This window comes from Arachis ipaensis, chromosome B08 (genome assembly GCF_000816755.2).
Source record: "Arachis ipaensis cultivar K30076 chromosome B08, Araip1.1, whole genome shotgun sequence".
NCBI lineage: Eukaryota > Viridiplantae > Streptophyta > Magnoliopsida > Fabales > Fabaceae > Arachis > Arachis ipaensis.
In genome coordinates, this window is record NC_029792.2 from 5,162,309 (window position 1) to 5,174,548 (window position 12,240).

Genomic DNA, 12,240 nt, shown 5'->3' on the forward strand with positions numbered 1-12,240 from the left:
ATACTTATATTAAAATACAAACATAAAATTTATACAACGTCAAATAACTTGAAAGTAAAAAAAGTTAATGTTTGATTACTACAAATTTAACACTATAATAAAAATATTACATAATTAAATATAAGAGTCTTCAATCCTTATTCTTGATCACTTTCAAATCTTCATCATCAATAAAGGTTTGGAGGTCAAGATTCAAACCTGAAATTCAAAGAGATAACAATTAATAAGTTAATTAGTATTAAGTAAAAATTAACATAAAAAATGTGTCCTCTCTAGCATTACTAACCATGAAACTATTTTAAAGATACTACATTGATGGAATTGAAAAACTAAACAAACCATATAGAAACCATATAGAATGCTGTTGGAAAAAAGACATAAAAAATGATAAATAATATCATAAAATCAGATTATTAATCAGCCATCAACAATCAACAACTCAAAATCAACAATCCACAGCACAAAATCAAATTATCAGTCATAAAAAAGATAACAATAATAGACACTCATTCTTTGTGACAATTGCAACAAATTAACTCATCTTTATGCTATCGGAAATTTTTATGACTAACACAATAATATCACACTGTAGTCTCTTCTCTCAAAATACTTAAACCAGCTTGACAAGAACTAACTTTTAAAAAAAATTTAAGTTTATTCAATGTTAGTTCTAATAAAATTTATTGTATAAAGTAAGAGTAACAAATTTACAGTCAACGGGTTAATAATTTAATAAGCAAATTTGATACAATAATGCTAAATGTAAGCTGTAACATTACCAACTTTGACACAAGAGACCAAGGGAAAGGAAAAAGAAAAATAATAAGCACTAAGCAGCTAGAGAGAAGAAAGATTAGATTTTGTATTTAAAGAGTTAGTGTACCTCATATCTCATTATAAGCAGCAAGTGAATCACTCATTACCTAAATGAGTTTCATGTGTATACATAGCAAGCATGATGACTTGATGGTGTTAGATTGAAATCAATTATAATTAATCAAGCACAAATCACAAGAATATACAAAAGGATCACTTTTATTGACTGACTCTGAATCAGCTCCAAAAGAATACATGGCATTATGGATAATCAGCCTTCAATTTTATAACTACCACAAGTATCTTGATTCCTAGAAAATATTAATCAGGAAAGCCATAAACAATGCTTAAACAGAAAAGCCATATGATATATATTTAACATAAAAAATGAGAAGTAATAGATAAGTTCAGTTTCCAAACATACTTTGATTTAAAAAAATAAAGATACATAAGGCCAACACACATAAATTAGGCCGATTCTTATTAGCTAGTAAGAAAACTTACAGTTATTACTCAAACAAATTGCAAAGCTCATGCTTTAAAGAAGTACATAATAACATAAATTAACTTAGCAAAGCAAATGTTAATTTCTTTAAAAAGGAGAGGACCTTGGCAGGGCCAACAAATTCCTGAGGGCTGAGGACATCATTCTTTATATCGTCATTTAGGAATTTTTCAAGATCAATAATTATTGTACTCAAAGAAGTCCTCCGTCAACAATTTACATAATATTAATGAAAAGGCAAGTTTAACTGTTTTAACATAAAAAAATAAATTATAAAATCTACTCACAGAAAATAAATCTGGAGAAGGCAAGAAGCAAATAGCAAGCCAGTAAGCTGTAAGTAGTGAGTAAAGGAGGAGTGCTTGCGGCTTACCAGTGAGACGACGACAGTGGAAGGAGGGACCGGAGACTACAAATTGAAGAGACAAACGGCGAGGAGAGTGACGGCAACGAGAGAAGTGAGTACGGTGAGGGAGAGCGGTGAGGTGAGCGACTGCGCGACGACGGCGGTGAGCGACGGAGCAAAGCAAGCAACAGCGGCGGTGAGCAAGGTGGCTGCTGTGTGGGTATCTGGGATCTGGGTAAGTGAGTGCTGTGTGTGTTTCTGGGATTTGGGTATGTGGGTAGGTGGGTATGACCGTATGAGGGAGGCAACGCTAATGTGTCGGGTACCCGCGGGTTCGAGTACTCCTGCCATCCCTACAATTAAAGAATAGACATGTGGATTCAAGTTTTTTAAAAGTAAAGAAGGATATAGCAGAATAAAGAGAGATATACATATTCATCCTTATAGAAATATATATTAACAAATATAGAAAAGACAAATATTTCTATAAAAGAGCATTGTAATTCCTCTATATCTCAATAAAGGAGATTTTTCAAAGGCTATAATTTCAAAAAAAGTTCAAGAAAAAATGTCCTTTTAATATTGAAATGTTTAGCCAAAAGAAAATATACAAAGAATAGTACAAAAAATAGGTCTTTTATACAAAAAAATATAAATGGATAGATATTTTTTTTATTAGTAGCTATGATTTTTTTTATCATTTTTAATTTAAATTTACGCTCTAAATGATGTATCTGTTTGAGGTCATGGAAGCAGTTGATTTACTCATGGCCAAATCCTATTTTCAAAAACAACAATAATTGTCAATTTGATAATGAAATAACTAAGGCTTTTTCTTTCCTTTTCAATTTAATAAGGTTTTTTGTTTTATATATTCTGTCTATTATAGTTCTATTTAATTATTTAAATTTTATGAAAGTTACTAATTACTCAATATTTCATGATACAAATATAAAAGAAAAAGTATTGTATATTTTTTATTTTAAAGCAAAAATTTTTAATACCAAATATAACGTATTATTGTTGAATTGGTCACTTTTATTACTTTTATTATTATTAATATATTTTTTTGAATGTGATACTTTTTTTTATTTACATTTGCAATTTATCCGTGTGTTTGAGTGAAACAAAGGAAAAATACAATTATGATGTGAATGTAAACTATATTTAAATTGTTAATTAGTGTGAAAAATAAAAGAGCACTATTACTATTTGGGAAAATAATGTAATGTAATTTAATATAGATTAAGTACTATTTCAATTTATAATATTTGAGTTAAATAGCACAAAATTTAGAACATCATTTATATTTTGATAGAATCACTTATAAATAATAATGTAACATAATACTTTATAGCATTTTTTTAATACTAATATTTTTTGCTTGCTTAAAAATTTTTATGTAATGTTTCGAACAATAATATCAATGTTTTTTTTATTTTTTATACCAAATTACATTCCAAATATACTTTTTATACCAAATAATATTCCAGTAAACGAAGCACCACACTATTCCCTCCAACACTAAACTCTCCCCAGACCAACACGTGCACAGAGCATACTGTAATGTTGGCTTCCTCCACAACAACATGTGTCCAGTCCAGTAAGTGTTAGAATGCCTTTTTAAATGAGCTCTCCAAGTAGTAGTTCTACCAGAAATGGTTCTCTACAATACAGCAGTTCCATTAGCGACACGGCAACAGTGTTCCCTCCAAAAAAAAGGGCAACTTGGTGGGATTCTCGGTGAAACTCATTCCACTATGAAGTGTTCAGTGATGCACTCTTTCTTCCTGCGCATATTGAAAGAAAGTTACACCTCGAGACGCAACATAACAGAAGAATTGAAATGACCTTAGGTTACAGATATTCATGGAATATTGAACGTGTGAGGGTGTTGCTAGCTTGCAGTTTGGCGCCATCGGTAAGTGTTTTAAAATTGACAACTTTTAGCTCATTAGTGGATTTTCCGCTCATTTCAAGGATAGGGATATAGAGAATTGTCTATATATAGCAGGACGGTCAACTTCATATACACAAATAAGTTATAGATCATTACCCTTTGTATCCTAATTTCTACTTACTCAAAATCCTGTTGTTATTGTTTCGAGGAAAAATATGGCTGGAATAGTGGATCTTATTGCTGATATCAATGCTACCAAGCTTTCTTGGTCATTGGTTGTGGGTGTGGTTCGATTGTATGAGTTCCTGAGCCAGTGAAATGAAAACGAGGTGTTCAGCTTGGAGATGGTATTACAAGATGTGAAGGTAATTTACAAGCAATTCTAATGGGTTGGAAGTTGTATTTTTATGCATTGTAATTTTGTTTTGTTCCTGTTGTTTGGAAAATCTCTTGCAGGGTGATAGGATTCATGCAACCATTTCCAAACCTGCATTGGAGGCATTCAAACACTAAATAAAGGAGCATGCTATTTACAAAATGCAGAATTTTATTGTTATAACTAATAATGGCAAAATTAGGACAACTCCACATAAGTACAAGCTCAGTTTTTATACAAAGACTGAAGTGATGCTCCAACCAATTGGACGTTTGCTTTTAATCCTTTTAAGTTTCGTCCTTTTGCTGAGCTTGAGTCAAATGGTGCCAGTGATAAAAATCTATTGTTTGGTAAGTTCAATCAATTTAGTCTTCATATTATGCTTTTAATGTTATGTCCTATGATTTCAAGTAATATATTTTAACTGCAACATTATTCATTGTAGATTACATAGGTGAGGTTGTGGGAAAGGAAGAGGCCAGGGGAATTATCACATGCACGGGTCACCAAAGCAAGCGTATTGCTCTGCAGTTGGAGGACCTAGAGTAATAATATTTAATATTTGAGTTGATTTCATTTTTAAATTCTGTTCCGAAATTCTCCTTTTCACGCCAACGTGGGGAGAAGTATTAGTACTCAAACTATGTATGATATTGGTGTTCCCTCTTGGTGTCCTAGGAAGAATAAAATTAAGTGTACATTGTTTGGAGAGTTGGTTGACCAAGTGCTTCCACAACTTGAACGAGATGATGGGGAACCTTTCATATTAGTGGTCCAACTTTTTAAGACTAATGTCTATTTGAATTCACTGAATATTCAAAGTACCTACTATGTCTCCAAAGTTTACTTCAATCCAAATCTGACTAAGATAAATGAGTTTAAGCAAAGGTATAATTACTTGCTAATACTGCCTGTTTAACTAACATTTTACTTGTATTTCTTATCTAGAAAAACCAGAAAATTTTATTTATCAAAACATTTTATGTTATGCATAGGTTGAATAAGGATATTATTTCCCCTTCACAACGCATTACTCAACTTCAGACCCAACCTCAATACTCTGCCACGGATGAGATCAACACAGGCATTGTTCCATTGAAGACTATAGAGGAGGTCCTCAATATGCAACTGGTGAGGTTCTTCTATCATTACTTAGACTAACCATCTTTTAGCTCATTCGTGTGCCATTTGTTAGGAGACGTCGTGTTGGATTATTGCCAATATTGTATCTCTTGAGGTGGGAAAAGATGATTGGTGTTACACTTCATGTAAGACATGCCCGAAGAAGGTTGTTGAAAGTAAAGATAGGTATTGTTGTGACCATTGTAGACGTGTAGGCTTCAAGGCTATGTTGAGGTAATTGCTTAGCATACAAAAAAAAAAAAAAACGTAACTTCACAATGCATCACTCAACTTCAGACCCAACCTCAATACTCTGCCACGGATGAGATCAACACAGGCATTGTTCCATTGAAGACTATAGAGGAGGTCCTCAATATGCAACTGGTGAGGTTCTTCTATCATTACTTAGACTAACCATCTTTTAGCTCATTCGTGTGCCATTTGTTAGGAGATGTCATGCTGGATAATTGCCAATATTGTATCTCTAGAGGTGGGAAAAGATGATTGGTGTTACACTTCATGTAAGACATGCCCGAAGAAGGTTGTTGAAAGTAAAGATAGGTATTGGTGTGACCATTGTAGACGTGTAGGCTTCAAGGCTATGTTGAGGTAATTACTTAGCATACAAAAAAAAATGTGACACTCACCTGACATCAATATTGAAAATGTTGTACCTTGACTGTAGCATTATTTAGTAGGGTTAGAATTTGCTAATTCAATTCTGCTTCCACGGTGCTGCAGGTATAGGCTACAAATAATTGTTACTGATGGAACTGGGTGTCTAAAGCTCATTGTGTGGAATAAAGAAGCAGAGCAGATGGTGGGAAAGCCTGCTGACAAAGTTAACGAGATATGTGTAAGTCAACTTTACATGTTTATAACCAAGTTATGCAAGGTCAGTTATCTATCTTCCACTAACAACAATTCCTAATGTATGTGTGAAGATGTGGGAAAAGACAAACTCATACCCAAAATACTTGGATAATGTTATTGACAAAAGATTCTTATTCAAACTGAACATTACATACAAGAATATAAATGCCATTGAGGGCGTATACAGTGTAACCAAGCTTTCAGATGAGGACTTCCTCATATCGAGCTTCGGGTGTGCCAGCTCTTCTGTTGAAGCCTTTGTAAGTATAATTTTTGGGAGCATTGCTAAGAGCGAATACTATCTTGGATGACAAAAAAGATTGCCCACAGTTAGAGTATACCTGAAAATGTACTTTCTTGCAGACTTCCCAAATAATGGATCATACCTCTCTAACTGAGACAGAAGATGATAGCAATGCCCACGGGGGTAGTTTCTCTTTCGAAGGTGAGATTTATATATATAATGATTGTTAATATTTGTTATGTGGAAAAAATGGTCTGAAAGGTAGATCATGTAAATTGGATATAAACTGATTGTTTAGTTAATGTCAACCAAAGGACTCTGCTGTGGAAAGCAACGGTGATAGCTCTTATCAAACTCTAGCAAAGAGGTCATCCCCTGATACAGTTGATGGATACATAGGAGAAGCATCGGCTAACAAGACCTTTAGGCAGAATTCTGGAAAAAAACATGCAGTAATTGATTTTTTTATTAGGAAATTTCTAATTGAATGTTATTAGGGGTTATTATAAAGCAGTGTAGTTTGCACTTACATGCATAATGTTATTATCCTTTCATCGTTTTGATGCTTCTGTTGATGTTGGAAACCAACCATTAGAAACTATGGTCATTAGTAATAGATTTTATGGAAGGGCTATGTGTTCCCATCTGCAGTTATTATCAATGTGAAACAATTTAAATCTTACAAGTAATCTTCAGTATTGGCAGACTTCAAAGTCTATTTATCAGAAGGCATAAAATTACAAAATAATAATAATAATAATAAAGCTGAAAATGTTTTATTTTTTCGGCTGAATATTCTACACATTTTTATTTTTAATATTGGGTTAACAATGATGTTTTTCTAAATTGTGATCTACTATGATATTTTTCTAAAATGTGGGATGATTTAATTTATGGAGTACAAATCGGAACCGTCCGATTTGTGTTTAAAAAATTAAAAAAATATGGAGTACACAAATTGGACCGTCCGATTTGTGTATTCTAATTTTTTTTAATTTTTTAAACACCTACCGATTTGTGTACCCCAAATTTTTAAATTTTTTTAAACACAAATCAGCGATTTGTGTACCTTCCATAGTTTTAAAAAACACAAAAAATTACTACGTTAAGGTATAACACTCATTCTATTTTCATATCCAAATTTTTTAGCCAATATTCTAAAGATCAAGAATTATTTAGATTTTAAAAAAAATATATTTATATTATATAAATTTTGAAACATAATTCGAGAACAATTCAGGCTAAAAAACTGGCAAAGACCGGAGTTAAATAACTACTTTTAAAAAAAATTGTTGCCGAAACACTATTTTTTGCTTTGAAATCTACAATTAAATGTGAGCCAAAGACAATAACACTAGATGTATTAAAAAAAGATACTACTACAGCAGAAACATTCTTATTTATTTGAGAGCAGGTCTCATGTAAGCATTATAAATATTTAATAATAACTAAGGTATACCAATAACAATTTATCCTATATTATATGTTGACAACAAAAAATTTTCAACTCAAGAAATATACCAAATTATAGTAAGAATTACTGGGTTAAAATAGCTATTTATAATTGCAGAACAGTTTCTGGAACATTTTGAAGAATACATGTAGATAATATTTTATAATTTATTTTATATGAAATTTCCAAGTAGATAACATTAGTTAGCTTACTTTTTACTATCTATTAATTGTATTCAGCTGACATTTTTGCTAATATATCTACTAATTATGTATCTATCTATTACCTACCTAAATGAGGTCAAATTTTTACTAAATTAGTCAAAGTTAGTGACTAATTTTTGCTACGTGGACAATGCAATATAGATTTTGATTTATTCTAATTTTTAAAATGTGCTGACCAAAAGAAGTAATAACAACACTACTTTATTAATTTTTTAGATATCTTAATTGTGACTTAAAGTTTGAGTTTTAATAATAGTCTTGCATACATAATAAACAAAAAATTTGCTACAAGATCACCGAATCAAATAATTATACAATTCATTTTAAATATATTGGTGTAGCAACTAGAGGTTGCTGAACGGATGGATAGTAACCCACTTGCAAATGTTCATTTATAACAATCTCATTAAAGAAGTAATGATTCATGAATCCTGCAATAAGATTTTAAAATCAATTATTAAATATGTATTGTCATATCTAAGTAGTCTCTTCACAAATTTATTAAAGAAGCATGCTGCTCAATGAGAGAAGGCTTAGCTCTTTATGTCACACAACAGCGAATAAAGAGATAATTTTGTTTAAAAAGTTTATTAGCTTTTGGTTATACATTGAGTTACATAATTGTTCATACAGAACAATTAGAAGGAAGGAAGAGAGAGTGGATATACTCTGCTATACCTGACTTGGAGGTCATGTTAGCATTAATGCTGAATCTCATATGAGATTATTTTTCAGCTTTATTGTAATTTCATTTAAAGCTTTCCTCTATTGTAACAAAAGATGCCTTCATATTGCTTCCTATCTTCTCTTTGGTATGACATCTGGGAAGGCTTTACTACTTATCTATTCCTTTTGCATTCCCATATTTCAACATCAATGGGTACAAAATGATTTTTTCTTTATCTAAAACAATATTTAATTACTCAAAATTAGAAAGATATCAGCAATATATGGAATTACTACATTTAGCTCTAGAGGCTCTGATTTCCTTGACTACAAGTGTAAATTAGCATATATTTCTCTGTGGATTATTAGGAAACTTCCAAAGTTAACTTAAAAAGATACCTGTTATATTTCTTTAGTCCCCTTTCCATTTAAATTAGAGACATAAAAACCTATTCAATGTGACAGTTGAATCCTTAAGCAGATTTTCTTCTATAAATAAAGACAAGTGCAGATACCATATCAAGACATATTCTCACCCAAAAAAGTTCATACTCCTAACTCTCATGTTTTTCCACCCAGTTCCTTCTATAGTGCATCCTCATATTTTACTAAGAATGAGTGATATTCCTCCTCACTCCATTTTCCTCCCTAAACTACCTAATGAACTTCTCTTGGAAATATTCCATCGCTGTAATGCTTCGACCATTTTGAGTGGTCGCATGACGTCTCGCTACTGGAGAGGAAAGCTCAGCAGCTATCACTTTGTCACAAATGTGTCTGAGACATGGAGAAATGATGGAATATCACTAATGCTACATTTTTACTATCCATATTCCATCCTCTTTCATGAGCTCTCTTGACTGGGTCATGATGATGGATGCCTCGACGGGGTATACCAGTCCATTTCAATTCCCATTCTTGCTAACTTATGAAGGTTGGTTCCAACTGATTGGCATTCTAAATGGAGTATTTTGCGTCAGATACTCTTCCATGGGACAAAAGAGCTACTTGATAGCTTGGAATCCAGTGAGCCAGAGGTCCAAACTCATCCCAGATCCTGTCTACATCTTTGAACCTGAAATGGCTTATTCATATGCCTTTTCATACTATCCATACACTTTCAACTATGCTATCGTGTATGTGTTCCAACACAGTGATGAAACTACTGCATGCACACTCACCATGTATACCAGCACCACAAGAACTTGGGATGTGGTTTTGCCATGTCCATCATATGTTCAAAGGGAGTGATCGGGTCACAACCTCTTTTTACAGAAACTCCACCAGTGACAATTCAAGTATGAAAGTTGATGAAGTGAAAATGTTTTATGATTGTCGATACATATCTCCTTGTGAAGCTGCCTGGAGAATATTTTTCTATGACATTCACTATAGAAATCCATCTGTTGAGACGCTGAGTTTTCATTTACCAGAACAACAACCTGTTGTATTTACAGATAATGAATCATTAGTTGAAGCTCTTGCGAAGGCCACTGTAAAAGAGTCCATGTTTCTAGCTTGGTTTGCAGCTAACGAAAAATATACGGAAGCTAGACAACTAACATACACTGAGTTTCCAGCAAAGTTTGTTTGGAAACCTTCACCTCGAGCTTGGGAACCTAGGAAAAGTCATCAAGTCATTGGAAGGATGATTTTCATTCCACCATCATCTGGTGAGCTATATTACTTAAGGATGTTGTTAAATATTGTAAAGGGACCAACAAGCTATGCAGATATTCGAACCTACAATGGTGTTATCTATTCATCATTTCGAGATGCATGCTATGCACGTGGGCTACTTAATGACGACAAAGAATATATTGATGCCATTAAGGAAGCAAGTCATTGGGGCTCAAGTCATTATTTGCGAAAATTGTTTGCGACTCTATTGTGGTCTAACTCAATGGTGCGACCTGAAACTGTATGGAAAGAAACTGCCATATTATTATGTGATGGAATTTTGCATAATCACAGACCCATGTTTGGCCGATCTGGTAAGCAGACAACTCCAATGATAAACCTTTCTATTAAATTTTATATCTTTAAAGTGTTGTGGCTTACATGTTTTCATAGTAATTTTTTCAAGTACCATATGTTTTTCATAATTATAGCAACTAATGTTTTTACTTTGTCAACATTTCAGATTTGGTTTTCAGCGATGAACAATTAAAGGACCTAACTTTGATTGAGATTGAACAAATATTGAACATTAACGCCAAAAGCTTGCGGGATTATCCGACAATGCCATTTCCATCAGGGGATACTGACCATCTTAGAACATGAAACAAGATGATCTTTGATGAGTTAAATTATGATCGTGTTGAATTACAAAGGCAACACATTCAATGCCTGTCCAAATTAACTACAGAGCAAAGGAGAGTATATGATAAGATCATGAGCGCTGCAGAAAGTCAACATGGACGTATGTTTTTTTTGTATGGCCATGGAGGTACAGGAAAGACTTTCCTTTGGAAAACTTTAGCTTCAGCATTGAGATCAAAGGGACAGATAGTCTTAACTGTTGCCTCTAGCGGTATTGCTTCTCTATTGTTACCTGGAGGTCGGACTGCACATTCTAAACTTGCCATACCATTAACCCCAGATGAATTCTCTACTTGTAATATCAAGCAGGGAAGCCCATTGGCAGAGTTAATTGTAAGAACAAAGCTAATAATCTGGGATGAAGCTCCTATGATGAGAAAATTTTGTTTCGAAGCACTTGATAAGACAATGAAAGATTTGATGAGGTTCAAACATGATGAAAGCCCATAGATGCCATTCGGAGGGAAAACAATAGTCTTTGGTGGAGATTTTAGGCAAATCTTGCCAGTGATTCCAAAGGGAACAAGACAAGACATCGTCAACACGTCTTTGAATTCATAATATCTATGGCAGCATTGTGAAATATTAAAGCTAACCATCAACATGCGGCTGCAATCCATGGCTGCAGATAGTGGCATACAAGATTTGCAGCAATTTGCCGAATGGATTCTTTAGGTCGGCAATGGAATATCAGAAGGAATGAGTGACGAGTGCAATTTGATTAGCATACCTCCTGAATTCCTTATCACCTATTATAAGGATCCAATTGAAGCAATCGTTGAAGCAATCTATTCTGATTATATTGCTGACATGGATAACGAAGGCCACTTGAAAGGTCGAGCTATTTTGGCTCCTACAATTAATGCGGTAGATGAGGTGAATGATTACATGACCGAACTGAACAACAATGCATGCAAGACTTATGTTAGTTCCAATAAATGTTTGTTCGAAGGGGTAGCAATAAAATTGAAGGCATGCACACACCGGAGTTTTTAGCAACAATTAAATGTTCCGGGGTTCCAAATCATGAATTGAAACTAAAGGTTGGTTGCCCTGTCATGCTTATTAGAAATATTGATTGCTCTTCAGGACTTTGCAATGGTACTAGATTGATAATTACAAGACTTGGAGATAAAGTTATCGAGGCAAGATTATTAAATTTTGACAACTGTGTCGATAAAGTCTCTATTCCTAGAATGACACTCATACTATCAGATGCTAGGCTACCATTTAGATTTCAAAGGAGACAATTCCCTCTCATGCTATCTTATGCAATGACCATAAATAAAAGTCAAGGACAATCATTAGACCACATCGGATTGCTACTGAAAAAACTTGTTTTCACACATGGCCAACTATATGTTGCCATTTCAAGGGTCACTAACAAGATTGA

General features: G+C 33.3%; 1 protein-coding gene across 1 annotated transcript; it reads left to right on the forward strand.

Moving 5' to 3' along the window:
* On the forward strand, positions 3,783-10,808 carry LOC110265210. The gene is made up of 11 exons (XM_021108080.1): positions 3,783-3,849; positions 4,389-4,488; positions 4,622-4,831; positions 4,939-5,083; positions 5,514-5,674; positions 5,777-5,921; positions 6,010-6,198; positions 6,302-6,383; positions 9,680-10,198; positions 10,259-10,519; positions 10,669-10,808. Exons 1-11 carry the CDS (start codon positions 3,783-3,785, stop codon positions 10,806-10,808), a joined length of 2,019 nt encoding a protein of 672 aa, XP_020963739.1.

What these genes read in the sequence shown, in the direction of transcription:
- LOC110265210 (XM_021108080.1), top strand. Translation starts at nt 3,783, where the DNA reads ATGGCTGGAATAGTGGATCTTATTGCTGATATCAATGCTACCAAGCTT. An exon ending in GCTCTTCTGTTGAAGCCTTT is followed by an intron (nt 6,199 to 6,301) that starts GTAAGTATAATT and finishes ACTTTCTTGCAG; the next exon opens with ACTTCCCAAATAATGGATCA. An exon ending in GGGTAGTTTCTCTTTCGAAG is followed by an intron (nt 6,384 to 9,679) that starts GTGAGATTTATA and finishes GTTCCAACACAG; the next exon opens with TGATGAAACTACTGCATGCA.